General features: G+C 48.3%; 1 protein-coding gene across 4 annotated transcripts in view; it reads right to left on the bottom strand.

Annotated features, from left to right (window-relative positions):
• Positions 1-1,282: 1,282 nt before the first annotated feature.
• The window catches only part of AP2B1 (adaptor related protein complex 2 subunit beta 1), a 78,590-nt gene continuing 51,948 nt past the window's right edge, over positions 1,283-27,924 (bottom strand). For 3 of the 4 annotated variants that reach the window (XM_027690810.1, XM_027690806.1, XM_027690809.1), the window contains 7 exons: positions 26,128-26,274; positions 24,703-24,848; positions 22,127-22,256; positions 13,662-13,746; positions 12,819-12,905; positions 4,603-4,757; positions 3,315-3,561 (listed from right to left, as the gene is read on the bottom strand). In XM_027690810.1, coding sequence (XP_027546611.1) covers positions 3,487-3,561; positions 4,603-4,757; positions 12,819-12,905; positions 13,662-13,746; positions 22,127-22,256; positions 24,703-24,848; positions 26,128-26,274 — 825 coding nt within the window. In that variant the 3' untranslated portion in view covers positions 3,315-3,486. Of the gene's footprint in view, positions 3,562-4,602; positions 4,758-12,818; positions 12,906-13,661; positions 13,747-22,126; positions 22,257-24,702; positions 24,849-26,127; positions 26,275-27,924 lie in introns of all 4 variants that reach the window. The other variant, XM_027690807.1, reaches the window with a different exon arrangement.

The raw sequence follows: 27,924 nt of genomic DNA, 5'->3' as shown, positions 1-27,924 counted from the left end.
CAGGATGTGCACAGGACCAGCGAGAGCAGCAGGGATTTTGGGAAGCCCACCCAGCACAGTGGGGCTGGCCCCAGTTCCAGCCAGAGGAGCAGGGAGCAACCTGGGAGGTCCCTGTCCCATGGTGTGGGCCTGAGGAACAGGGAAGGCTGCAGGGACCATCCACCCCCGTGGCAATTCCCAGCCCAGGGAGCACCACCCGTGTCCTCTGAGCTCCCAGCACTGGGGGCTGACAATGCTAATGAAGCAATCCCAGTTCACAAGCTCAGCACAGCCCGAGGCTGGTGTATCCCTATTTACAGGGCACGAGTGTGGCTGGAAATCCAGAGCAGCAGGAAAGACCCATTTCTTCACGAGGAGGCCCTGGCAGAACAGGGAGGGAGAAAGAAACCTTTGCCCCAGGATGTGAGGGGACAGCAGCTGGCAGGGCAGAGCCCTGAGCATCTCACAGCAGCTTTTGTTCCTGTTGGGCCAAATGCTGCTCCAGGCTCATCGCCAGCACCATGGCAGGAGGTGACCCACAGTGGGGAATGATGATCCCATCCCAGGCACACCAGGGATGCACGAAGGAACTGAACAGCAAGATCAGTGACCCCAAACCAGCCTGTCACTGCTGTTACTCGGCACATACACCTGCTTCTAACACAAAACCATCCCACTGCAGAGCAACATGGGTTGATACAGTACCTGCCCTTCACAGAGGGTGGAAGTGCCCAAATCTCCAAGTGCTGCTAAGCCAAAGCTGGCCAGGGCTGCTGCTTGTTCTATTGTATTTCTGGCCACTTCAAGTACTGAGTTTGGGGTTACCCAAGTTCAGCTCTGGTCCTGTACACAGATTTTGCAGCCCAACCCATCCTGCTTGAGACAAGACCAGCAATGGCAAAGCCCTGTGGAAAACAACAGCACCAGTGCAAAGTGGTCCAAAATGCATCACTGGCCCAGGGTTTTATCGTTTCACTACAGGGAAAACAGGTCACACTGCACACAGCTCACCTGGGGCCCCAAAAGGGCTAAATGGGTACATCCATCTTCTGCTCCTCATCTGAGCCTGTCCTCACTGCCTTTTGAGATGAGGAGAGAGCAGCAGTCAGAGACTGAGGATACTTGCTGCCTCCTCACCCTTCAAGCCCCTAATTTGGGGTGGAAAAAAAAGCCAAAAGGCTACTGGTGAGCAGTCTCCTTCCCACCAAACCCCGCCTGCAGCCCTGCTGCTCCCATGGGCAGAGCCGACATCAGGGGGAGCAGCCCCTCTCCCCAGCCCCACAGAGCCACACGCAGCCACAGCATCGTGGAAATGAGTTTATTGACACAGATGGCAGGTAAAGCCTGGAGAGCAACACGACGACGCGGCCAACACTGGAGCGAGCGGAGCGGCAGGAGAGGAGGGCGGGATGTCACCCAGGAGCCCAGGCTCTGCCCTGTGGCACAGACACCTGCACACTTGGGAAGCTGGGAAGAAATCTGGCAAGAGAAGGGGGTGCTCAGCATCCCCTCCCCAGGTCGAAGCTACACTCTCCTCCTTGCCCTGACACAGCATTGAGCTCAGGGCCACCGGTGTTTCCTTAATTGCTCTGTTAATGATTTTTGCAGTGCACCCGCAGGGCTCGGAGCAAATCACCTCCCAGCACATGCTCAAGGGCTGGATGGCTCCAGCTCTGCCCCACTTTTTCCCCAGCCAGAGCACAGGGATTCCTACACAGGGACACCACTTTACTCAGGTCCTGCAGCTCCTGGGCCCTGCTGGAGTCTCTCCCAGAGCACTGTGACCTTTTCCCAGCACTGGTTTCTTGGCTGCACACAGTGCCAAAGCCCTGATGAACGATCTCCCACCGTAAAACATTTATTGACTTTGAAAGTGGCATCTAAAAGGACGACATGGGGGTTGCTACACGCAAGAGCTTTCTTAGCAAGGGAGGAAATGGTGTCCAAGCATGCTGGGGAGGGCTGGATAAGGACTCGGATTAAGAAGGACAAGCTATGGATGGAGCAGGGACATGCAAGAGGCTTTGCTTTCACTGCTGCTGTTGCAGCACTTAGTGGTTGCAATGGGGAGAATCCACAGCCATGGACGGGAAGGGAAGCAGTCCTGGCCCGAGGGACAGGTCAGAAAAGAGGGGCCAGGGCATGGAGCTGCTCCAGATAGGGGGTGAGAGCAGGAACTCTGCTGGCCCTTGTCACCATGTGCCTCTGGGCACAAAGAACTGAGCTGCAAAGGGGAGAGATCCTCCATGATCTGCTCAGGTCAGCCCAGCTGGAAACTGAAGGCCCCCAGGCCGGCAAGGAGCAAACACCGCCAAGCCCAAACCATCTCCCATCACGCCACAGCCTGGGTTCTGGGGGACAGCACGGGAGCAGGGAGAGCCTCTCCACTCCCCTGGCATCCTGGGACACTGCCAGCAGTGGCCCCTCTCCATTGGGGCACAGCTGACACCCGCAGCCCCGTCAGGGAAGTGGCACTGCCACATCTGGATGTACCAGGAGCCTCGGGGACTGCCGGGGCCAGCACAGCGTGAAGGGGGCACAGCTCGGGGGATGGCCGAGAAGGCAGTTCAGCCATAGCAGGCACGGAAAGAACAGGAAAAGAGGGGCTGCAGATGGGTGAGGATGCAGAGACTACACCAGGAGCTCTGGCACGAGCCTTTTGATCTAAGAACGGGCTCGTTTCCTTCATTTCATCCACCTCTGTCCTGTCTCTGATCTAGGCCTGCAGCTCCTCCCCACACAAAAGCAGCCTCACTCCTCAAATCAGCAGCTAATGAGCCAGGGAGATGGCTGGAGTGAAAACACACCATCAAAGCAGTGCCGAGTCTGCCAGCACAAGTGTAATAAAAACCCCTCTTTAGGGCTCCATCCGCCTCCTGGGACTGAACTGATGGCTCTGTTCCTGGTTCCCCTAGGCCGTGCTCACCCTGCTAGAGCCCGACAGCCCTGCAGGGCTCCCAATGCTTCCTTGGATTCACCTTTCCTTTGAGCCAATTACAATAGAAAAACTCAAAAAAATGTATAAAAATATAAAATAAAGTGCAGTGTTATGTTTTCGACACTTTTGCCTTGTTTTAATGAGCGGACGTGTGGTTGTTGCTTGTTTTTTTTTTTTTTTTTTTTTTTTTTTTTTTCCCCAATGAGCGGTATTTTACAAAATCGAAACTACACCTAAAGCCATTTAGAAAACACTGAACATTGGCACAAAATGGAGAAGCCCACGAGAACGGATGAGTGGGGGGCGAGGGGGACATGGGAGTAGTCGAAGCAGTGGTTACAAACTCCATGGACGCTAAAAATACCAAAGGGGTTTGTTCCCTATCATCGTTAGCACGTGGATACTAATTGCTACCTTGTTTAATCAGTGCCTTTGACTGAAATCCTACACATGAATACAGCTGCTTCCAGTTAGGAGTGCTTTTCCCCCCGCGCTAGCGGTGAAGGAGGATTTGAGGACCCCTTTTTCCCCCCCTCCTTCCGCAGGGTGAGGCACAGGCTGATCTCCTGTTAGTTTTTCAAGATGGCATCGTAGGCCTGGTAGATGTACTGGGACACTTCGGGAGCTCGGCATTTCAGGGAGAGCTGTGGAGAGGAGAGGAGAGGTTAGTGACGGTGCAAAGGGAGGCAGGAGCGTCCAGTGTCCACAAAGCAGCTGGAAATGTCTGACCTACAGCATGGGTTGGACAGCCCACGGATGTGGATGATGACAGTCACAGAGAATACTTCCCCTGGTACTGCTTTCTTCATCACCAACCCCAAACTGCCTTTTCAGAGATACACAAATGCAAACTCCCACTGAGGGGTTCCCAAATTCCTTAACAAATGCAGGTTCTCCAGCAGGTATGGAGGAAGGGGACATGGCCCCAAACTGAGACAAGGGACCTGCTCGTCCTCATGCTGTAAATCCCAGCACTAAACCCAAGGGCTTCTAACGATCTGCTGCTCAGCCCTGACGGACACAAACTTGGCTGTCACCCCTCTCTAAAGCAAAGATCAGGCTGAGACCAGGCTTGTGGCATCAATCCTTGTGCAAACACTTTAAATCACCTTCCAACTCTTGCTTTCACCCCGTGGGTGACCAGAGATTTTTCTTGAAGCTCCTGGCACAGCTTCCAACGGGAGATAAATCCTCTAATACCAGGACGCTCAGACACACAGGCCCTCAGAAAGGGAGCAAAGTCAAAGAGAACAGTTACAGGGGTGCACGAGGCAGGACAGGGAACATCCTTCCCACCAGCCCCAGGCTGATGCCAGTACAAGGCCTCTGACATCCAGACAGCCGGTCCCGCTGCAGGGCATAAATCACCCCTCAGTGAGAGGGGGAAGGGCATCCTGGCTATGCTTTCTCGCTAATGTCTCTTGGCTTTACCTCTGGGTAACCTTGGCAAGTAACTGCTCGTTGCTGAGTGGGCACTGTCCCAGCTCACTGGTAACACAGCAGCGTATTCTGATGTTCCTCACTTTTTTCCCAGTTCAGTGGGCACTCCTAACCCCCAGTCAAATTAACAGGATCTCCCCCAAAGCGAGCACGTTAGGCAGAGCGAGGAGAAGTTGCTCTGCATGTGAGGTGAGTTAGCAGCATCCCAGCCTGCACCACGAGCCCTCCACGGTCCGACACCTCACCGTGTAGTTCGGGTTCCCCGGCTGGATGCGAAGCTCAGCCAAGATCCAGATGCCATTGGTGAGCTTCAGAGACTGGTAGAGCATGTCCTGGCCCTCCACGTTCCTCTTGGCAATGGTGTAGACATTGTTGTTCTGCAGTTTGCTGGAGACAGTGTCTTCAGAGAGAAGGAAGAAAAAAAACACATCTGTTAATTCAGATTCATCATCTGCGGTGACAGGAGAGCCCAGAGGAACATTCCCAGGATGCAAGCGCACAGGGAAATGCTGACTTCTTCCCTGGGGACAGGAGCAAACATGACACAAGGGATAAAAATTCCAATGTGCTTCATGGACCCACGTCCTTTCTTTTAGGCTGTGATCCCTTGCTAAGTATTTGCCCATTTTACAGGGCTTTCACTTACTGCTCTGGGTCATTCAGGACTTACTGCCCTGGGTCATTCAGGACTTACTGCCTTTATCAAGGTAAGACTCTCAAGGCAGCTCAGAGGGTATGAGCACTCTGTTTTATCCATAACCTCCAATCAGCTGCAGGCAGGCTAACCTGGAGGCAGCCAAAAGTCAGAACAAGAAGTTGGAAAAGCACAAAGATCACTCCCTGAAGTCCTGCCCCAACCCTGACAGCTCCCTCCTGCTTCCCTCACGTGCAGACACTTCTGGCCCAATCAATGTCATACAAGGCAGTAAAAATACTTTCCTTTATTTTCAAGCAATTACTTGAAAGGTAGAAACCCACAGACATGTCTCTAGACGTCACAGGGCTGTGACACAGTTTTATCACACAGCCTGACCTCAGCTGATGTGTGATTTCACCTGTATGGATGTCATCATGACACACATTATTTCTATGGGACCTTTTGAGGAAACCAGAACAGAGGCAAATACACAGAACACAAAGGCTGACACCAGCAATCTCTGGATGTCAAGGGGCTTCTCAGCACAGAGAAGAGCAAAGCTCAGACTTTGAATGCCAGGAAAGGGGCACATCCACACTTCGGGTGGAAGGCTCAGGGAGGAAGACACCACATCTGATAAGCATTATTGGCAAATTCCCATTCCTGGTGCCCAATAGGAGAAATTTAACTCCCTGCCAGGAGAAATTTAACTCCCTGCTGGGCCATTACCAGCAGGTTGGGCACTTTTGACAAAAAACAAGGGAGAGAAACAGCCTTAAAGCAGCTTGCACTGAACGCCCAGAGACTGGAAATGAAGTTTCCATCTCAAGGAGCACAGGGAGCAGGACAGCAGCAAAGTAACCCTGCAGCTCTCATCCACCCCTGCCCCTACAAACACCAAGATACACCTGTGCCAGATTTGAGAATGGACACAAGTCTGTGCTGGCACATGGGGGGATTAGAGAGAGGACAGTAGAGCCTGTTCATGCACCAGGGAATGGTGGAAGGAGGAAAGAAAGGGCCCCACAAATCCATACCCTGATGCAGAGACTTGGATCCGCTGTCTCTCCCCAGGGCAGGGCTGATAACCAGAGTTGTGGAGTGGCTCCATGGGCAGCCTGGACCCTTCGCTTGAGCCCCGTTGCTCCCCAGGCTTCAGAGCAGCTACACACGGGTCGAGGATGGCTCAGGCATCCAGCTACCCAGACACACTCAGATTTAGGTTTCCTCTCTTCCCCAGTTACTATGGAAACTGGCAGATATAAGTAACTAATGAGATCTTTTGCTTAAAACCCCTCATTCCCTGTCTCCTCCTCCCACCCATACTCCTCCTCTACACAACAAACTCATCCAGACTAGGGAAACAGGCAATGCAGAGCAGTCCCCTCGCAGAAAGTGTGGCTGGGAGAGACATCACCCAGGGAGGAGGAAGCTTAAATTCCCATCTCCTCATTCCCCCACAGCAACAGCAGCCTCCAGGGCTTTGTGAAGGTTCAGTGTCCAGCACAGGCACCTGCTCAGAGGGCATATCCTTGTTGGAGAGGGACGTTGAAATTAAACGGGATTTTGTTTGCCCAGTTTTAACAGGCTGTGGTTAAACCTCACCCCCCTGGACATGTATCCTGAAGGTGGAACTACTGGCAAGGAAGTTTCTCCTGCCATCATTACATCGTTCACAGCAGTCTCCCCTCCACTGGGGGATGCTGTTGGAGTAAAGGCATTCCCTGGGGACCAGGGGTGCGGGATTGGAAGCACAGCTGCAAGTGAGCAGCTGTAATTTGGGCAGCTGTGAGGCTGCTACCCCATCCCACAGTGTGATGGCAGAGGAGGGGAGCTGTGCTTTGGGAGCACAGTGGGTGAGATGGGGCTGCAGAGCAGCAGCTCTTATGCCAAAGCCCTTGTGTGATGGCTCCTCTTGCAATTTAAACATCCACAGCCTCTGCTGAGGGGCAGGTTTCCAAGGAGGAACATGCAAGGAGGGAAAGTGAGGCAGGGCAATTCCTAGGAAAGCCTGTTTTCTGCTTCCCTGTCTGACCTCAGTCACCCTCTGAAGAGAGCAAAAAGCCCAACCAAAACATGACCTGCCTCAGCCAGGTACCCCCACCAATGTGAGCAGGCTGGAGCTGATGCTTGGCTTGTCCAACTCCTCCTGCCCCCTTTCTCAGCACCGATTTGGGGACTGGCCAGAGCTGACCCCCTCTCCCCACAGGTAGCATCTCCCGTCCCTCCTGCGCTCTGGAGTATCAGGAATTTGGATTTTGGAGATCATCAGAGTTGCTAAGCAACAGTGCCAGGCTGTGCCTGGCTGAAGGCAGGACCGCTAATGCCATGTGACAGCACAGCCTTTAAAAAAAACCTAATAAACCCAGGCAGTTATTGCTGGGAGCAGAGAGCTGAGCCCGGCTCTGCACAGCCAGAGCACAGCACCCACCAGAGCCCCAGTGAGGCAGGAGGAGGAGGGCTGAGTGACTCTGGGGGCTGGTGACTCTGCAAACCAGAGCACATGAGTCCTTTGGCAGAGGCACAGTCCACACCTGACCTTGCGCAGCAACTTCCCGCAGGGCTTTTTCTTTTGGCTCAGGGATTGTTCTCACAACCTTCTTGGAGTGAAATGTAAGGACACAGGGAGATTTGCCCATCGCCAGGGAAACTTCTAACATCAGCTCATCTTTCAGGGTTGGGGTTTTGGGTTTGTTTCTTTTCCTTTCTAAACAGAATTTTTTACCTCAGATCAGCAATTAAATAATGCACATGGAAACACAGGCACGCAGGGGAGAACAGCTGAACAACCTCTCCTCCCTTGCACTGAAGTGATCCAGTGCTTTTTAACTGCACTTTCCTTATGGGTAAAGCAAAGGACACACTTAAATATTCTACCCATCAGCTTAAGAACTTCACTTGTGAACTCAAACAGCCAAGATGACCAACTGGCAACCACAGGGTTTTCACGAAGGACATGCATAATTCACAGCCAACATCAACAATACACCTTTTCTGAACTTGGTGGCATTCTGCAAGAAGCCCTGGATATCAGAAAGGAAAATTTAATGACTATATTTTATGCTGTGGTAGCTGAGAACATCCCCATGCCATTTCCAGCACCACCTGAATGGTTCTGAGCATCCAGCCAAGAAATGCATTCAAATACAAAATGCAGACTCTGATGCAGTGGGGAGGCACTTGGGGCAATATGATGACAGTACATTAGTTTTCAAGACATGTAATATGCACTAGTGCTGTAATTTATTAAACTATCAGGTACAAGATTTGCACATACAGAAAAAACAACATACCAGGGAAGCTTGTGTATGATTGTCCCCCAGGTTGTTTCATCAAAAAAAATCCAATTTCTCTTTGTTCTGGCATTAGCAAATTACTCGAGGGAGAAAAACAAAGTGACCACTGCATACCAATAAAGCCACATTCAACTCCAAACACAAAAGCTGCTGTTTCACACCAAATTGTGGACAAGTAATAAGCAAGTAAAACCAAAATTCCTGGAACTGCTGAACAGCACAGCAACTAATTGCCTCCCATTTAATGGCACTCAGTCTTCATGTGCAAGTCAGCTTGTCCTCTTTTACTCTGTGGGTTTGGGTAAGCAGAATTTAAAAAAAAAAAAAAAAGAAAAACATTTAGCTAATCTAATTTGCATATCCTAATGTAGTGATCCTTTAAAATTCAGTCAAACTTAGCACATTGAAAAAACAGTGTAAACAAGTCAAACTGAGCTTTAGTGTGCACTCAGTTACAGGGGAAACCTCAGATGGTCTAAGTTGCACCAAAAACACCCAGAGTATTAGAGCTATAACAGACTAGGAATCTATTTTCATGCGCTAGATTCTTTAATGTTCATTAAACCTCCCCCCAAATCAATTAATTTAGTGCTGGATTCATAAGAGATGAGAATGCTGGGCTGTAACCACGACCTTGTGTTTTCATTATTTCTGAATAAAGTTTTCTCCACGGAACTATCCCAACCTCTTCCTCAGAGGCAGATGCATGAAACAGCTCTAATGAATTTCAGATGTGCCCTGCATCCTAAGAACACTTTGGTCCCATGATACAGCTCCAGACTGGCTCCTCCGTGGCCATACAGCCCTCGGGAACAGCCTCAGGCCAGCGCCAGCTCCCACCTCTGGGAATCCAACCCCCAAATCCAGAATTAAGCACTCATCTCTCACTGAGTCACTGGGAACAGTGGGAATACCTTCAAAGGTCCAGGATTTGCTTTTTTTTTTTTGGAAATTAAGATGCTGGAGACATGGATTAGAGTGGCCAGCTCTGCCCACTTAAGGATACCTTTTTCTCATCCCACAGCCTGGACCTTACCCTTGGCTTCAGTTTGCTGTGCTGTGGGCTTCCTGCAGCAGCCAAGATTTTCTGGTTCTCCTGTGCATTGTTTTGGGGTGAGCTGCCAGGAAAAGGAGCTTTTTTTTTTGTGCCATCCCTGTTGCAAGCCATCAAAGCTTAAATCAATCCTACTTGGATTGCCTTGTGGGCACAGGACGGATCTTTTACCTACAGAGGTCTGGGAGCACAGACTCCCACAGAAGCACCTCCACTGACTGACTGTGTTTATCTCCTTTTTGTTTGAAGGAAGAAAAGCAATAACCTGAGGAAAAGTCTGCAGTTTGCACAGGAGGTGCTGTAAGGTGACTGTTGCACGGTGACAGACAGCCCTGGATGTACAAGAAACGCACAAGCTGCTTTTCTGACAGATAAAATCCCAGCCCCTCACAAATCCCTGTTCCAAGCCTATCTCACTTTGGTTTAGAGAGAAAGAAATTAAAATTTCAGTTTCTTCATTGAAGAATAGCAGCATCCCCTGCTTAGCTCCTGTGTGTCCACACAGAACTTAAGCTCCACTTCTCACACGGTGCAGAAGCAGCACAGATGGGAACACTCAGGGAACTGAAGGCTGTTTGCAGCTGGGAGAAGGAAAGACACGTACTGAGGGTGCAGGGACCACATTCCTGATCAGCCTCTGCCCAGCAGCCCAGCTTGGCACCCTCTGCTCCATCCAAATCCTGCTGCAGCCACAGCTCCAAGTAGCTGGTGGAGCTGCCTTCGGGCACATCAGCTGGGAGCAGAGGTATTTTTAGCTCACAGCTGAATTCACGTCACCAGGCTGGAATCGGTGAGACCGAAGCATGAATGGCACGGTGCGTCCCTGAGCACTCGCCACTGAGTGGGTGGGCCCACGCTAGGCATGAATTAGTGATCCTGGGCATGAATTACTGATCCTGGGCGTGAATTAGTGATCCTGGACATGAATCAGTGATCCTGGGCATGAATCAGTGATCTGAGCAGATGCGAGGAGGGATAACGACTCACGCCTCTGTGGAGCCAGCGGTGCTCACAAGCTTCTCGCTGTGCTGAAGGACTGCACAAACCCAGCGTCTCCTCACGTTTGGAGAGGAGCTGCTGAAATCTGGAGTGAGTTTTGTGCAGCTCTGCCACATGACCATCGTGAACCCTAATCTGTGCGGTGACACGAGCTGCACGTGGTGGTGTGTCATGAGTGAGCAACAGAACAACCAAGAGCCCAAATCGAGAGCTTAACTCTGGTCAGACACCTCTCCTAGGAGAGTCTTTGGAACGTGAACCAGTTTTTCCTCCACAGGGATCAAGTTCCTAAAGGTTTTATACCCGGAGTTGTTCTTCTTGGAAGAAAGAAGGCATCTTTTCTACTATTTTCACTGGATTTAAAAGATCAAGATTGTGAATCTTGAAACATTATCACCCGACTATGGCAGGTGGCCAGACACACCCTTGCTCTAGAGTAAACTAGTAGCAAGATGGATTCAACTGTTGCCAGAGCTCATCCAGTTTACTCTGCCTTTGCCACGGGGTGCAGCAGCTTGCCATGCTGTGAGAAGCCTCCATCCCTGCGGATGCTGGAAGCCCAGCGCTCCACGGGTTTTGGGCTCTGGCTGATCCTTGTACGGGGAAAGCTTGATGCTCTTGGGATGGTCTAAACTAGAGGAGAGTATTGCTCAGATGACATCAAGGTGAGCAGACTGAGTCAGGGTAGATAAAATCCAAGGGACTAGGACAAGCACACAAGATTTCCCTAGTTATCCCTCGTGCAAGCTACCAGCCTGCTCCGTGCCGAAGCCCAGGTGGTCAAGGAAGGGAACGGTCGGTGGAGTTGCAAGAGGGAGGAGCTGTCGGCAGTGGAAATCCAGAAACAGAACCTTCAGCGGATGGAAGGGTTTGAAATCTGTTTATGAGACATGACCCACTTTCTGCCGTACACAAGCCAGAGAGGCTGGCAGATCCCGCACACCCCGAGCATCCCGAGTGACGGATCGCTCTCGGGAGAGGCACTGCGGCCAAGGCTCTTCCCGCCCAAGCCTGGCAGTGGCTGCAGATCCCACTGCAGAGAAACCACCCGGCGTTCCTGTCCTCTCCCTGCAAGCTGGGAACATGTTCTGCTCTGAGTATCCCCAGTTCAGGCAGGCCTGGACTGGCAAACCCTCCCGGAATGGGGAGCGTTCTGTCACTCCACATTTTATAACATTTTCTTCCGGAGGGAGGAAGGGCCAGCCCAGGCTGCAGGATCGCCAGGGCTCATCTTCCCAGTCATGTACCCTCCTCTTTCCCTCCCAACCCATATCCTCTGCTAGCCAGCACTCTGACACCAGACATGGGAAGCTTCTAGCATTTCTGATTGGAGATGAAGAGCCCTGGATGCAGTCAGGACATGGCCAGGGCAGAAGGCACCACCAGCAGCAGCTCTGCAGTGCAGGGGGAGAGATGATGCCAAGCTCGGCCGGGAGCAGAGGGAGGGCTGGGGGAGGCACCGAGGTTGTTCTCATTTGAAACCCCACAGTGAAATCAAGTCATAAGGTCCAACAGCTGCTATTTTTTTCCTCCTCTTCCGTGCTCCATCTTTTATATTCCAAAATAGTAATAATCATGAGTACAAAGAGACCCATGGTTTCTGTCTGCAATTGAAGCATGAGGGTGTTCATTGTGTAATAGCAGGCATGAGAGAACAAAAAGGTTACAGGGTTGGTAATCAATAGGGACACTTCTTTCATTTGTGAAACACAGCAGCTTTTGGTAGAATCACTTGGCTCCCGTCCAGAACCTTTTGAACAGGAGCAAAGCTGCTACACTGGCCCCATTCCACTCTTTTACACTCCGTCATCCTTCAGCAGTAGTAAGGTCATACGTACAAGTAGGATGCTCACAGAGGCAACTAGATGGCTAAAAAGACTGAACAGGACCCAATTTCATCAAAATGCATCAATATCTCAGCTAACAACAGCAGACCAAAGCTCTTCTCGCATGGCCTGCCCTCCACAGACATCACACCACCTCATAGTGTACGTAGGGTTACTCTTTCACAACAGAAAGAAGAAAGGAGCTGCCAAAAGGTGAAGTGAGTGGCCCAGGATGATGCAGTCGGTTAAAGTCATGGCTGGAACACCTTGTCCAAAACTCACAGTAGCAGGACAGGGTTGCTGAACAGCCCCAGCACCGTATGCAGCTCTATTTAAAGAGCAGCTTTGCAGGGAAGCAAAGTATAAAAGAGAAAACAAGAATACAAGGCCCAGAATGAAAGGAAGAAACAGATCGGTAAAATCAAAGACCTGGGATTTTAGATGTGCTTTTATGGAGACCCAGCTGAAATTTTTCACTGAAACAAGCCCTGGGATCCCAGGCTGCTCTGTTCATAAGCCAAGGCTGTTCTGTTCAAAAGTCATCTATTCATTAACCATAAGGTTATTTTAACGAGGTGATATTAATGAGGTGATGTTTAGTGGCCATACATCAAAAGTGCTCTCAGCACAGGAGAATTAAGCTACTCACCAGCATTCAGGTGACAGTCTTTAATCTGGAACTGAAGCTCATTTTCGTTTGGAATATCCTTCCATGTTGCAAGGAAGACCTGGCGCTCTGGAAACGAGAAAGATGATCAGCACTGTGGGATCCTCAAAGGGCCACGGCATTAATTAATGCACCACAGAATGTTTCAAGGCAGACACACAAAAGAGCTTGTGGTCACTTTCTGCCCTGCTGTGGACAGACCCAGGATTTGCTCCTATGACAACCTCAGTCTCACTGTAAAAGCACCAAAGCTTTGATGGATTTTGGCCCCCCAAAAAAACAGAGACAGTCTTTAACATATGAGCTCTTTACAAGCCAAGAACAGGCAAGATTTGACAAGAAGGAGCAAGATCCACACATTTAGGATTATGTTAGTGAAAGCTGCTTTTCAAGCAAATTCCCAGCCAATTCAAACAACGATTCAATAAAGGAATACAAAAATTACAGTGAAAGTGGTATGGGGGCAAATTCTAGACCCACTTGAGTGAATCAAACCCTCAAAAAACCACCCAAAACAACAAAACCCAAAACCACAACAACCCAAACCCAAACCAATACCGAAAAAATCCACTTCAAAGAAAACAGATCCACCCCTTGCCTGGCAGAGAGAATCAGAGCAGAAGATGTAGGTTCTGGCAGTTCTTGGAATTGGAGGACAACAAGGGCAGGCTACCAAAGCAGATCAATTCAGGCTGAGAGATGCACTGGCACGAAGGTCATTGCCAAGCACATACAGATCTCAGTCATGAGACAACTGCACCCAGCTGGGCACTGCCAGCACAGTCTGTCTTGGAGGAGCCTGACCACAGACCTAAAAGCACTCACCCATTTTGCCATCCTCTACAAAGAGCACGTTGAGAGGAATTAGGCAGCTGAAGTAAAAGACATCGATGTTGTTTTTCACAGCCACCTGTTACAGAAGAAACAGGGAGGTTAAAGAGTCTCCATCAGCTGGAAATCCAAAGGGATCACAAGGTTTCACACAGGCTCATCACCCTGGAGTGCTCTCTCTGAGCATTGGCCATCTCCAAATGTGAGACTCCCTGGAGGGATGTTACTGAGCTTCTGGGTAGTTTCAGACAAGGACCGGTCCCAATCCTCTGCACTCACTCCATTTTCCCTAAAAGCTGCCCAATCTTCTCCTGTGAGCCTTTCACCATTGCTGCTTCAGAGCCAATTGCACTGATGGGCTCACAGCAGCATCCTTGCTCTTCCCTGCTCTTGTCCAGCCTCTCCTTCTCCTCACCCCTTACACCTCCGAGGTACCTCCCCACCTCTTGGCTGCACACAGATGCTGTTGTGTCTGTCATATTGCACATCAGCTTCTTCATCACCCCTCTTTGCCATCTCACTTTTGTAACTCCCCAGCTCCAAACCCCCGTGTATTCTTTATTTGCACCTTCATTTCCTTATTTTTCACCTCTTTGATTAGCCCTGTCTCAGTCCAGACACTTTCTAGAGAGCCTCAAGTGGGTCCACTGCCCACATCTTCCTTGCAGCATCTTCCAAGCCTCCTGCCTATACCTTAGTGAAAGCCATATACGGTGTTGATTCCTGGAAGAAGAAAGCCACAGAGCAATCAGGGCAGGTAACAAAAGATCACTTCACAAAAAGACTTAATTCTCAGTGTCATTAAACTCTGCCAGCCAGGGAGATGCACTGGTTTGCTTTTATCACACACACTTGCCATGTTACCCACTAATCTCTGCTAACAGAGAGCAACCTTGCCTTCAGTTCTCCCCAGGCTGAGAGCTGAGGGCACAAAAGCAGGAGCGAACTGGAGGTCTGAGAAGTGCACTGTCATAATGTAGCACAGAAAAAGGCAGCTCTGGGCTTTATTTCCATGCCTCTCATGCTCTCCCCACGTCAGCCCGGGCAGCGATAGCCTGTCAGGGGAGCACAGCTCAGCACACACCTGCCATTGCTTCCAACAAAGGAACCTAAAGCCTGTAAGAAAGACCCAGAATTGAGGCCGTGTGGGGAATTTAAGGAGACATTTGAGCTCCTCCTTCCTTTGAAAAGCCCCAGAAGGAGTTCTCTGACTTGCCACCCAGCTGAAACACAAACCAGACCATGCTAAATGCTGAGCCAAAGGGATAAGTTGGCTGCTACAAAGATTTATGCCAAGACAAACTCCATTGACAATAATTACAATATACTGGTGTCCTGCTGAGAAAATCTGTTGTCACATAGTGTCAAGTTTAGAAAGACACTCCCAAATGTTGGTAAAAGCCAGCTGTGGATAAACAAGGGAAGGGAATAAACCAGAGAAATCAAGGGAGGGGAATAAACCAGAGAAATCAAACACAAGACAACTGATTAGACGTGCACACAAGCCAGAGGACAGGTAAAAGGAGATCAAGCTCTCAAACAAACTCTTTTGGCAACTGGGAAGGTCCTAGAAGTGCAAAGAACTGCAGAAAGGTAGATGTGACAGTCCGTGGTGTTTCTACTTCCAGCCATCAGTAAAGGTAACAGCTTAAATTTAATTCCCACAGTGCAAGCCAGCTTAAGAAGGGATTAGTTTAAGGCCCACTAAAACCACGTAAATGATGGTGCAATTGAGAAAAAAAATTGGCAATGGTCCTCTGCAACAGGGAGCTGTTACGTGCTCCCACTGCTGGCGTCACGCTCACGAGTTGGAGCGTTCGGTGTTTGAGCTGGAGGCACCAAAGCCAGGGGGGTAAAAGCAGATTGGTGGGTGGATTTAACATGATTCACCTCTGCAAAATGTGACTGAACACACTGGGTGAATAGCCAAAAACACACACCTCCAAGTCTGGGAGGAGAGAGCTGGGGAAAGGACAGCAGTGTAGCCATTCCAGATGCTATGCTTGGATATAAATCATGGAGATGAGCCAGAAGAAGGAAAATTTAGGCTAAATGTCTGGGAAAACTGATAGTGAGAATTATTAAGCAGCACAAAATTCCTCTGAGGAAGAGAGAAGTTCCAGTGCTTGGACTATCTAAAATCAGCCTTGACAATGCTCTCAATAAGAGGAACTGTAAAAAAACAACAAAACAGAGCAGGGACTACACTGCGTGACCCAAGATCTTTTCCGGCTCTGATTTAATGATTAATTGCCTTGCCTTAGAACAACAGAGATTACTTAGCTTTTGTAGCTAATTGTTGTTGCCATACAACAGCAGTTTTTTACAAGAGGGGCTGGAAAGCAGAGCCTTCTCTCCAGTCACGGTTTGGGAGGCACACTCCAAATTAATATGCCAACCCTGTCCCTGCAGTTATAAGGATGCTATAAAAAGGTATCTGCTGACCTGCTTCTCAACTCTGCAGAAACATACTGAGTAAGCTGCTTTGGCTATACTCTGGAGAGCCACCCAATTAAGATGCTCTGAAGTGCAATTTCTTCCCAGTAAAGAAAAATCAAGCCACATGCCAGCCTTCCTCCCAAACTGCATCACTGGGTTCAGTAATGACATCACGTGTCACCTTGCAAGTATCTGTAATGATGCAGAAACCAGCTGTTACAAATAACTTTTGCAAAGAGGAAAGGAAAAGGCTACGGTCTCCTTAAACCTACAGCACTAGGACAAGGCTGGTGAGCTTTTCAAGATAAGCTTCCATCGTTCAACACCCCACACTTCCCCCAAAAAGGCAGGTATGCCCTGTTAGCACTGTGGCCCACAAAATCTGGTCCATGAAAAGGCACCTGCAGATACCTGGATGGGGGAACTTGCACCAAGGAAAAGCTAAGAAGCCCTACCAGTCAATAACAGCTTTCCACGGTCATGCTTTGCTCCACATCAGGAGCATCCAATGCCATCTGACAGGCTACAAAAGCAACCACGGGCAGAAAGCAGATCCACAGGAGTGTCTACAAGAAACTGAGCAGCTAACTGCAACTTGCCAAAAAAATCCAGTGCTCCTCAGGTAGGAACATTGTCCTGAGACAGTCAATGACATTTGAAGTGATACCAGTAGCTGAGAAGTCTCTCCAGGTTTGACACGCTCGAAAGAAACCTCTACTTGCATTCCATAAATCCTCCACTCCACACTAAATTTCCTCATGGCTCTGCAGCTTTAACCTGCCGACCTGGACATGAACTATTAAATCTCTAGCTAGACCTTCAGCCTCAGACATTTCAGAGTTGAAACAGAAGCATTTTTAATAAAAATGGCTTTCTATCAGCAACCTTTTCGAGAGGAGAAAAAATATTAGTACCTTGTGAATTTAGCCAAGCAGCCTACAAAGCTCTGAGGGATAGAAGTCAAAAGGTGACAGATTTTTGTGTGATGCTTCACCGATGAAAAGGTGTGAGCCCACTAAAAATTGGCACAGGGTTTCAAATCATTTATGTCTAGTTCGTGATCTGACTAGAGGAATCAGCACCTCTAGAAATAACCCCTGGAACATATTTGCTCACCTGGTAGCATGAGCACCCTTCCGGTGACCTTTCTTGAAGTGCAACTCTCTGAGAGCCAACATATGGTATTTTGGGGAAGAGGTACCTCACAAGAACAAGGTTAAGCTATTTTCTTCAACAGTGTGGGTTTCTGATGCTTTAAATCCCAGACTTGAGCATAAGAACTGACTTTCAAAGTCAAGTCTGAAAGCAACACAGATGCTTTCCATCAGCAGCAAGTACACAACATACCCACTTGGAATCCCATTAGCACCTCCACTAAATTAAGGATTTACTTCAAGTTGGGTTTTGCTTTAGAGCCTGGTAACAGCCAAACTGTCAAGGCGAGAACAACTCTCCACTGCGGAGCCTTTTTTACCTCTGCCAGCACAAGGTCACGGTTTGTTCTGTGACAGTCTGCTGCTCTGCCTGTCACATGCCCCCAGGGAATGCTGCTCCTTCACTTCATTTCGTGTGACAGGTAGGGTTCTTGGGATCCTAGGGGTGTTTGCAGCCGCTGCCAGGCGGATGCTCTGCCTCCAGGCAGGAGCCTGGAGCCGGGCACAGGCAGCAAGGCTGGGTTACGTCAATGGCCACGGAACACAGAGTTACTGGGGGGGTTACACTCTCGTGTGCCTTGCTGTACTTGGAGTTCAAGATGCACATTTTATCAAATATGCTGCACCATGTGGCAGACGGGCCCTTAACCAGCAAACCAACAGCTTTCCCAGCCGAGTTAGGAACTGGCCGCAGACACCAAGCTGTGATCCAAGTCCCTTATTCAGGGAGTTCCCAGGAGGATTCTTTGCTGAAGTAAGACTCTCACGAGTACAGACTGTTAAAAAATAACCTAGGCAACAAACCCAACAAAGCACCTTCCCCCTCCAGCCACCCAAGGCTGATGTGTGGTGGTTGGTCAGTGATTTTGACACAGCTCACACATGGGCAGATACGGTGTCGTTTATCAAGCAGGCTCTGGAGGGTGAACATCTGCTGGCTGGACTTGCTGCTCACACCGATTCTCAGCCTTGTTTTCATGGAGAGCTGAATGTGTGAAATCTGTTTCCAAGTACTGAGTGCTCTGTTTGTGCCCTGAGATGCATTAACAGCTCTGATGAATGAGAGCTCCAGTGGTTCTGCACTGCGAGGAGGAGCACAGGCGATGAGTTACCACAGAGCTGGGTGTGGAAGGATAAGCATGATCTAGTGCATGAGCAAGGTCGGTATTTTCCTCAATGAAGAAGCTGCACCTTCCTCTGCCTTTACAAAAACGCTTTGCCAAACTCACTACAAGAAACCAAAGTGTTCTGCACCTCACACTGCTCAGCAGCAAGGAAGAGGTTTGTGTTTCAAAGTGCCACTGACCAGAGAGAAATGCAGCTGGTGGATTCTTCCCTCTCCATACTCATCAGATCATCTCACAGGCATTTTGGAAAACTGAAGCTATGCTGCTTTCAGTTAAATGCTCAGTAGGTGCAACAAACAGCAGGCAATGCTGGGGAATGGGACACGCTGATGGAGAATTCTGAATGTGGGTCCCAGGGGTGGCACCAGCCTCAGGCAGCCCTGCTATTGCTCCAGGAGTCCCTGCAGCTTGTTTTCAAATGTATTGTCTCCTGCAAGGGGTTGTCATCTCACAGAATAGATTACCATATCTGTGCTATGACAGGCCAGGCCTGAGCTCTTAAACTCTTGCAGCAGGTTGGTTCCACTTCACCCATTTCCAGGGTTAGGGGAGCAGCTCTCGTGCCGCTAGATGGGTAGCACAGAAAGGCTCTCAGCCCAGTCATTTTCTAATTCCAAATTTGACTCAAAACATCTGAAAAGAGTTAATATTCCTCACCGGTGCAAATCCCTATTTCAAAAAACAAATTCCTCTTTGAGAGCTGAAAGTTTCAAACACATGGTGGCAAATATACCTCACTCAGCCCACCTCTTCCATCAGGTATGACTCTAACAGCTCACACGTCACCAGAGGAGTATCACTGCTTTGATTGTGAAAAGGCAACTACAGGACCCAGGCAAGCCTGTACAACTACCAGAGTCACCTCCATGGCTGGCAAACACTCATGAAGGCCAATGCAGCCTCTCAAGAACCTCTGGGCAAGAGCTTGTTAGCATTTACAAATGCCATGTTCTGCAGAGGCAGCTCTGGGCAGGGGAACACAGCACCCACGAGTGCCAGGTTGCCTCCAAAATGCTGACAAGGCACTGCAAGAGTGTCCCCCAGCAGAAGTTAGCAGCACACAAACAACTAAATCAGATTTTCTTCAGCAACAAGCACACTCCAAAGGCACCTGACAGCAGCTTTTTAATCTGTAAGAAGTGAAAGAGATGAACCAGAGAGCAGGGATTGGAGTTTGTTCAGCCCTACAGTGCTGGGTCCAGTCTAACTCTGTCCTTACCCTTTGAATAAATCTCTGCTTGACTGGGGGTTAAATCTGAGTCAACGGGTCAAGAAAATTATCATCGCTAATTTGGGATGTGAGGGAGAAACCTGGCATTGAGGTTCACAAGATGCAAGGTCACTGGCAAACAGAAGACAGTTATATTTTACCTAAGTGAGCCTCTGAAAATATTTCAGTCTTCCTCATCTTCTTGCAAAAATGGCTTTTTTGTTACCTTGTCAAATATTTTAGTTTCTTTCTGTGGTTACAAATGTTAGGATTAAATGAGCTGTATCAGGTGAAAGATTAGAAATGGTAATAAAAATAACCTGAACAAGACCTGAATTCATTACTTCTGAAACAGTTGCCTAAAGAATGTACAACTAGTCTTTGAAGTTTCTAATTAACATGACAAAAACTTGAAAGCTATCAGTTTGGTTACTTCAGGACTTATTTTTCTTGTTACTAAAACAAAAAAAACCCCACCAGAATAGGAGATGAACATAAGGTCCTCAGGTTCAAATCAGCCCTGCATCTGCTCCAATGTTCCCCAGCTCAGAAAAAACGCATTAAGCAAATTCAACTTGATGAGTGTTTTGGTTCTTCAATGAATACAGGAACATTTGTATTCTCTACTCCTATATTATGCTATAAATTGTTGCCTAAGTAGGTCACCAAAACGATTTCTGAATGTGTCAAGACAAACCCTTTCTACATGAACTCACAAAACAAAACCAGAGCCTTGGCTGTCAGGGCAGTGACAGACCTCCATCAAACCCACTGCTGTCAAAAAAGTAAGGGGAGTGCTCTTTTTAACTTGGCATCTGCTATTGTGATTCAACTCTTTGCAGAGAAATATACTATTACTCCATATGGCAGCTTCCCCAATTGTAAAAGGGCAGCCAACTTCTGTGGCAATGAGAGCTTTAGCAAATTAGCAACTGAGTCTGGCACTAATGAATGCTCCACTGTCTCAATAGAAGGTGGCTGGAGGTTTCCTCCCATGTTTTCTCTTTGCTTTGTTCTAGCAGAAGATGCTACAAGAAACAAACTGTGTTCCCATTTCTTCAGAGATTTAATAACCCAAATACTTCACTTCCTTGCTGATCAAAGGAAGCAGCAACTTGAGGCTGCCTCGTTGAGAGAGTCCCTGGTGTTATGGAGGCTGATCGGGACCGTCACCTCCTAGAGATTTCCAAATTTCCTTCGGAGCAGGAGGCAGATTTTACCACAGCTGACCCAAATGCAGCGATGGAACCTCATCCTCATGACCTGGACACAGAGGGAGCCCAGTTTTTCCCGAGGCTGGAAGGGCCCTCTGTGGAAGACACGCCATGTAATTCATTCACTGTCTGTGTGCTCCCCCATCGCATGACTGCGCTCGGTGTAGGACTGCTCGTTTGAGTGCCAGAGAAGCTATTTCAAGCTGTTTGCCCAAAGACTCATCAATAAGTCATAAGCCCCAGAATGGAAGTCAAAAGAAGGGAAAAAACAGTTGCTCAGGCAGAATAAATAGTAACTTCCATTGCATTCTCTTAATCTAAAAAGAGAATGAGCTGCTTCAAAATATTCCCCTTTATGGGCTGCTACGCTACAGGAACCCGACCCAGTTCCATCTCCTGGAGACTTGAGGTGAGTGATGTGCTACAGTGCCAAGTTAACTGCATCTTTGGGGATACTGGGAAAATCATCCTGGAGGACCCAGCTGCCCAGAAGAGAGGCAGGAATTGCTGAACTCTGCTCCATAGAGTGGCTGCACATGGCAGCAGAGGGGAAGAGCCTCCTTCCAGGGAGAGCTGTCTGCCTGATGACTTCCAGCCCACTGCCCCTGAGGCATGCCAGGACTGATGGAGACAGTCTGGTCCAAAGCAGAGGGGAACATCTCCCTGGATCTGTCCTGTCTTTATCAGATTGACAGCCCAATCCGATAAAGAGCCTCCTCTGGGGAATGCTGTCCCTGCCATGCACCAACACCCTCATCAATGAAACATCAGCTGCTTACGTCATTTCTCCTCTGCCTTTCCTGGAACACATCATTTGCCTTGGATTAAGCTATCTGGAGCAGAGATGTGCCAATGCCTTTATAAAGCACCCTGGTACTTAAGAGTACTAGAGAAATATTAATCACTCAGCAGTTGCCATCTTTCCTGCAATTCCTTTAATTGCTTCAATTCTCACTGACAGTTCTCGCTGCCTGCTCCACCACAGGCACTTTCTCTGCTCAGACCAGCTCGTTCATAAGTCCAACCAAACCTCATGCCCAGTTTAGGGAGCAGTGTTACTGGTACAAAGATCTTAATCTACACAGGTGCAAGTTTTTCAAGCTCGAGGTGCTTGAAAATTCACAAAATTCACTAAGTCTCTGTTTCAGTCCTTCTGAGAGACTAGAGAAAGGAAGTGGACTAAGTTTTGGGCAGACTCATGGCCCAAATCCACGTGGTATTTTGTGACTAGAGTCTTACCACATGGTGTCAGGCCAAACAAACTGGGCTGAGCACCAGCTCATCTCCCCCCTGCCCAGAAAGAGACAACCCTTACCTGGAGGTTGTTCAGAGGCTCCATTTTCATGACTGGTCCCAGAGTGTTGAGGGGCAGGGAGACATCAATACTTTGGTTTGGCATCAGAGGTGTGTGAATGGCCAGTGGGGTGCTTGGGATGACCCCAAAGCTGGGCAAGAGAAAAACAGAGGTGATGAGAGCAGCACTGCATTGCCCAACACTGTTCCCCTTTTGCCAAGCACAACCTGGCTCACCTTCCTGAGCTGCCCCTGCTGTTACTCCAGGGAAGGAACAGAGCTCAAACAAGCAGACACTCCAAGTAGGACAAGGCATGGGAAACTCATTCAGGCTGGTCTTGCTGACAACATGCACCATCCTGCCCAGGGACCAGCACCTGGGAACTCTCCCATTACCTGCAGGTCTGTGTGCTGAGCACCAGCCTGCCAAGCAAGGATCAGCACCTGGACTCAGTCAGGCCTCCTGGCTCTCTCTTACAGAGCTGCAGAGCACTGCAGGTAGAGTATATCACACACTTAATGGCTGTTGTATCACTGGGAGCTATGAGAAGAAGGAACTGGAGCCTACACAGATTAAATAAATAGCCAGGGAGGAACATGTGGGTTGGTAACAGCACTGCAGAACAAATGAACCAGAGCAGCCAGTCACAATTGACAGCACCTAGCTCAGCCACGTGGCTGGAGGCTCCTTCACTGGGGATGTATCTCAGCAAAGCAATGCTCACTTGACCATTCAGTCCAGAAGACACTTAATTCCAAAGGCACCTCTGCTTAGTGTGGCAAAGAGGGAAATCAGCACTCCTGTACTATGTACCCACTGCTTTCCAAAAGCACATGGAAGTGCAGATGCTTTGGTGTCCACACACAAATGCCTTTCTCTTTAGCAGAATCCACATGAGCTCAGAGGTCACAGAGCATTTATAGGATGTACAGATGTGTATTTTTACTTTATTCACTATAAACCTGATACTGCCTCTGCACAGAGTCAGCCACATTTATTGGATTTTTTACTCCTTCAGAAACCAGTAAATGCCCCATTCTTGGTTCTCCTTAGTTTTTTCAGCTCTAGGGAGTTGAAATAAGAATATTCTCAGCAAGGGCTTCACCACATGATTTGCCTTCTGCAGCCGTTTCACCCTGGAGGACAAACCCTCGTGTTTTCCCTAAGATTCAGAGGGAAACCAAAGTTGTGGTTTGTTACTAAGGGGCTGTGATGTTACAGAACTCTAGAGCTTTAGCTTTCTTTTATTTTTTTTTAATTCTTTATTCCAAGGCTGCAGTGAATGCAATTAGTAGCAGCAGGAGAGGGGGGAGGAAAAGCAATAAAACCTTCCCAATCACAAACCTTAATATTTAAAACAAAAGAACCAGCCCTCAGCAGCTCTTTCCAATGCACCAGCCACAGTGGAAAGCAGTGACAGGAGAACAGCATTTGTAAAAGAGTAAATAGTAGTAGATTGTATATGGAGCTTGTGCTGCAAGAGGAAAAACTGCTGATTTACTGTACACTTCCTAAACTTCTTACATCCTTGAAGCCATGTAGGTGTGGCTACAACATAGCTTGATTTATGGGGGAAAATCACAAACAAAATGCCTTTTTTTCTAGGCTAATTTTGCAAGAAACATTTGCATATAGCAGCTTAGCAAAACTCTCCAGAAAATATCGCAGTCCAGGGAGAACATTTACTAAGACTTACTTAGCATAATGTCTTTTCTAAGTAAATCTTATTCGTCCCAAGAAATGTTAAATTTGCAAGGCTAACAGTGATTAAAGAGATGGTTTCAGTGGATTTTTAGTAGAGAACCCTTTTGCAGTGAAGCGATATTAAAAAATAGGGAGGACATTTCAGTCACAAGATACCCTTTACAGTCTTGATAAGAACCAGCCTGGCCCTTGCTCAAGATAACATAAAACCACAGGATAAGCTCTTACTGGAAAGGGTATTTGTGGGAAGATTTTGTGACTGTGTTGCCATGTCATGTCCTTTGGCCGAGATGGGTTTCTGAGAACAATCTGTATGCTCTAAACGTTCAAGTGGCTGCTCCTTCTGACAAAATTGTTCTGCTGCCAATTACGGGGAAAACATGTGCCACAGGCTCTTAACTTGCAACTTCTTCACTGACAAACAGCTTTATTAATGAGTCCTGTACTTCCAGACAGGCTGAGGGGCAGCACAGCAATTAGGTCAGGAGGCAGAGGCATTACGGGCTGATACTTGTACAGCTCAGATCTTGCCTGTTTATGCTCTTGGTTTTCCTCAGGGCACTCACTGGCTATAAAACCACTAACCTGCCTAACAACTCATGAGGCTGCTTTAAAACCACAGAGATTAAATGGGGCAGATGCTGTTTCAGAGCCGGGAGAACGATGGGACTGTCTGCTGCCTGTTTCCCCTCAGATTTATCAGTCTGTATTTTCAGCCCTTTCAACACAACTGTGGTGTGATGGAGAGTTCAGGCTGTGTCATCCAAGTTATTTCCAAGACTGCATTATACACCTGTGTAAAAGCCCTGCCTAGATCTACCAGTGTAGACACAGCCTCCTCTCACAGGAGCATGCAGTCTTTTGAACACAGTGTATTGATTTTGGTTTCTTACCTGTTCTTATTGAACTGAATGGCAAAGTCAGTCATGTGCTGCAAAGCCTTATTGGTGAAGTTCATCTCCATGTAGATGTGTCCCTGCCTGTGGCTGAATGTGCCTGAGATCTCCAATCCTTTAGCCTTCACTGCAGGCAACCAAACCTTGAACACAAGAGATGTCATTCAGCGTGAGCAGCCTGGCCTGAAGATAACAAACTAGTAGTTTTCAAAAAAAAAAAAACAACAAACAAACGAGAAGTCCTGAGTTCAGAAATTCAGCTACATTGGCACATTAAGCCCACAAAGGCTAAAGAAACACTACAGGGAAGATGGGATATGGGATATTGAAAGGATTGAGCTCACCAATGAGGACTAAGCTTGCTGCTCCTAACCCATATTTGTTCACAGCACTCACATAAGAAATCAATTATACTATAGCATTAGTGTGCACAAGAACTTGTGTCCATCACACTAATGTGAGACTTACCGAGTCTGCTGATGGACAGGCTTCTCCAAGGGCTTGTTGGGCTATTAGAGGCAGGACAATACTAAAGTTTGAACCAAATAAAATCTATTAGCTGTTCGGCTTCTGGATTCCCAAACCACCTTTGTGGGAAAAACCCAGACCCAAATCTGAGTGGTGCAAGATGAGGTAGTGCTTAGCTCAAAATGACTCTGTTCTTTTGTAGCTGGTCTTACATATGGTGTAATAATTGCAAGGACCGAGAGCTTTGAGTATGCTCTGCACACTCCATTTCATATTCCTCGATTTCACAGGATGACTGAAGTTTATCCATCCATGGACTATTTAATAAGAGTGCTAATTCTTGTTTATTCCCTTTCAGGCAGGAAAGGCTAACCCAGAGCTCCCTGTGGCTGCTCCACAGCCTGTTTCCAGAACCATGTTCTGTATCTCCCGACCCCTCCTGACTAAGCCAATGCATCTGTGGTCTCTGCCGCTAACAGAGCGTTTATCTGCATTACACTGCGGCATGTTCATCCCAATCACATGGGTTTATCTTCACTGTCACGTTGGATTCCTCCAAATAAACAAATCTGCTACCAAAGTAAGTTGTTGCACGTTGTATCCTGCCCTCAGTTTCCTGAGGAAACTTGCTAAGAAGTAGGTCTGCAGGAAAGTTGCTCCGGCAAAACGGAAAGTCTCGGATCTTATATAAGCCAGTCTTGGGAGTAATCTTGTTACAGGCAAAATGAGGGAGCTGCTAAAATACCAGAAGTCTGTAACTACTAACTAACATGGTCTCCAATATATTGTTATTCCACCTGGGATAAACCCAGGGCATCCCTAATGGGATGAAGCTGAACTAAGGTGCCGAAAGCACCAGAGACTCACAAATAAAGGGGACAAGTGAGCAATCTCAGACACCTTGTAGCCCAGGGTAAGGCAATACACTGAAGAGGATGGTTTTTCCTTACGTACAGACTTTGGAGCCACATATCCTCCGGGAGCCATGCCTATGCCAGAGGAGAGCTCGAAGAGGTCGTTGAGTCCACTGCTGACCACTGCAGGGGTGGGCGAAGGGGCAAAGGTGGCTGGCACGGAGGAGGGAATGTAGGTCTGTCCCACCTGGAGGAGTCAGAAAGAACAGGCGCTGATTAACACCACACTTGAACGCTACTTATTAAATAAAGCATGAATTCGGGCAATATCCTAAATATTTTAAAGCCATTTGCAGCTTCCCCGCTGATTTATCAATAGTGCTAAATTATGCATTTGAATTCCAAAGCTCTTGGCAACTAATCCCTACACTCGGCTGTCACCTCAACCAAGCTTTCACATCATTTTTTATAGCTCCAGTTATCTATTCCCACTCTAGAGGAATCTTTCTTCTCCATCTCTCCTTCTCACAAGACAATATGCTTTGTGGATCTACCCTACGTAAACCCAGGGAAAAGAAAAAATAATTCAAATCTTCCCCCAACTACGTCAGTCTTCAGGAATCTGCAAGATTTTGCATATCCAGAGATAGCAAGGGAGTCATGACCGTATTGTGTACTCCCACCCAAAGCCAGAGCTCTGCATTCTCAGCACTGTGGTCCAAAAGGTTCATCACATGAAGCAGAACTAGTTGTCTCTGTCTGCCAGAGGACAACCTTCCTGTAAGAAGGGCAATCCTTCCCTCTCAGGACTTAAATGAGAGCACCAAACCAGGAATATTAACCTTCAGGTGCCCAGCTCTAGATGGGACAATCACAGTCAAGTTTGACTTCCAAGTTCTTTACTGTGAGCAGGAAGAATTATGTGCTTGAGAACAGGATTCTCCAGTCAGCAGCCCAGAAACAGGCAGAATTGCTAAGACAGAACTGCTTGGTGGGTTTTTGTTGGCTCAGGAAGGCAAAGACCTGGCTTTGTAGGTGTGATCACTACAGGGAAGTATCTGCCATGCCCTGGTGTGGATGGGCTGCCTGGGGGCTACGGGGGTACTGCACCACCAGCTCTCCTCTGCCCTTGTGCTGAAGCCAGAAAGGAGTGTCAGATTCACAGGGAAGGAAGGAGAGAATGACTGCAGCCATAACAAGGGTCTCTGAAAAGCCCTCCCTCCAGAACTGAGTGTGCTTTCCTCACTGAATTACCGGGTACACAGTCCTGGGCAGAGGGACTGGAGCTTTCTAGTAGAGGACACTACTTTGGCTACTCCTGCCCACAGCATCTCCAAGTCATCTTGCACTCATTTCCCATGCTTTCTCGGAAAAAGCTGGTATGTGTTTGAAGCCAAGGGTGCTTTGGAAGCAAGCTGAAACTCTCCCATGTCCTGGCAAGCGCTGTAGGCACCAGGACACTCACAAAGCACAGGCACAGTGGAGGTGGCAGCACTGACCACACGTAGTAGGAGAGCTCAGAGCACCTGATTCCTGATGGCCAGGCAAAAAAACTTCTGTGAGCTTTGGGAGGAGAAAAGCACTGAATTCAGGCAAGCCTGTGGTGACAGTGGGTTAGGGTTACAACAGACCAGGCTTTATGAGTAGAGATAAGCATCCTTGGCCTTCCAGCTGCCAAAGCAGTTGCACAAGGATGAGGTACTACCAGTGTTAACGCTGCTGCTCCAACTAAAAGCTCTGAGAAAGAAGAGCTAAGCAGATAGAGTGAACAGCTCTGGCCCTGGCTGCTCTTCGGAAAGCCCAGGTGACAGCTGGACTCAAAGCAACATAGGTGGGGACCTGTGTGTTTCAGATTTCAGCTGCATTTGCCCATTTTCCAACATCTTCAGGGATTTAA

The sequence above is a fragment of the Neopelma chrysocephalum genome, unplaced genomic scaffold, assembly GCF_003984885.1.
Source record: "Neopelma chrysocephalum unplaced genomic scaffold, ASM398488v2 Primary Assembly neopelma1_82, whole genome shotgun sequence".
Classification (NCBI taxonomy): Eukaryota; Metazoa; Chordata; class Aves; order Passeriformes; family Pipridae; genus Neopelma; species Neopelma chrysocephalum.
The sequence above is the reverse complement of the archived record's forward strand: the minus strand, read 5'-3'. Positions and strand labels throughout refer to the sequence as shown.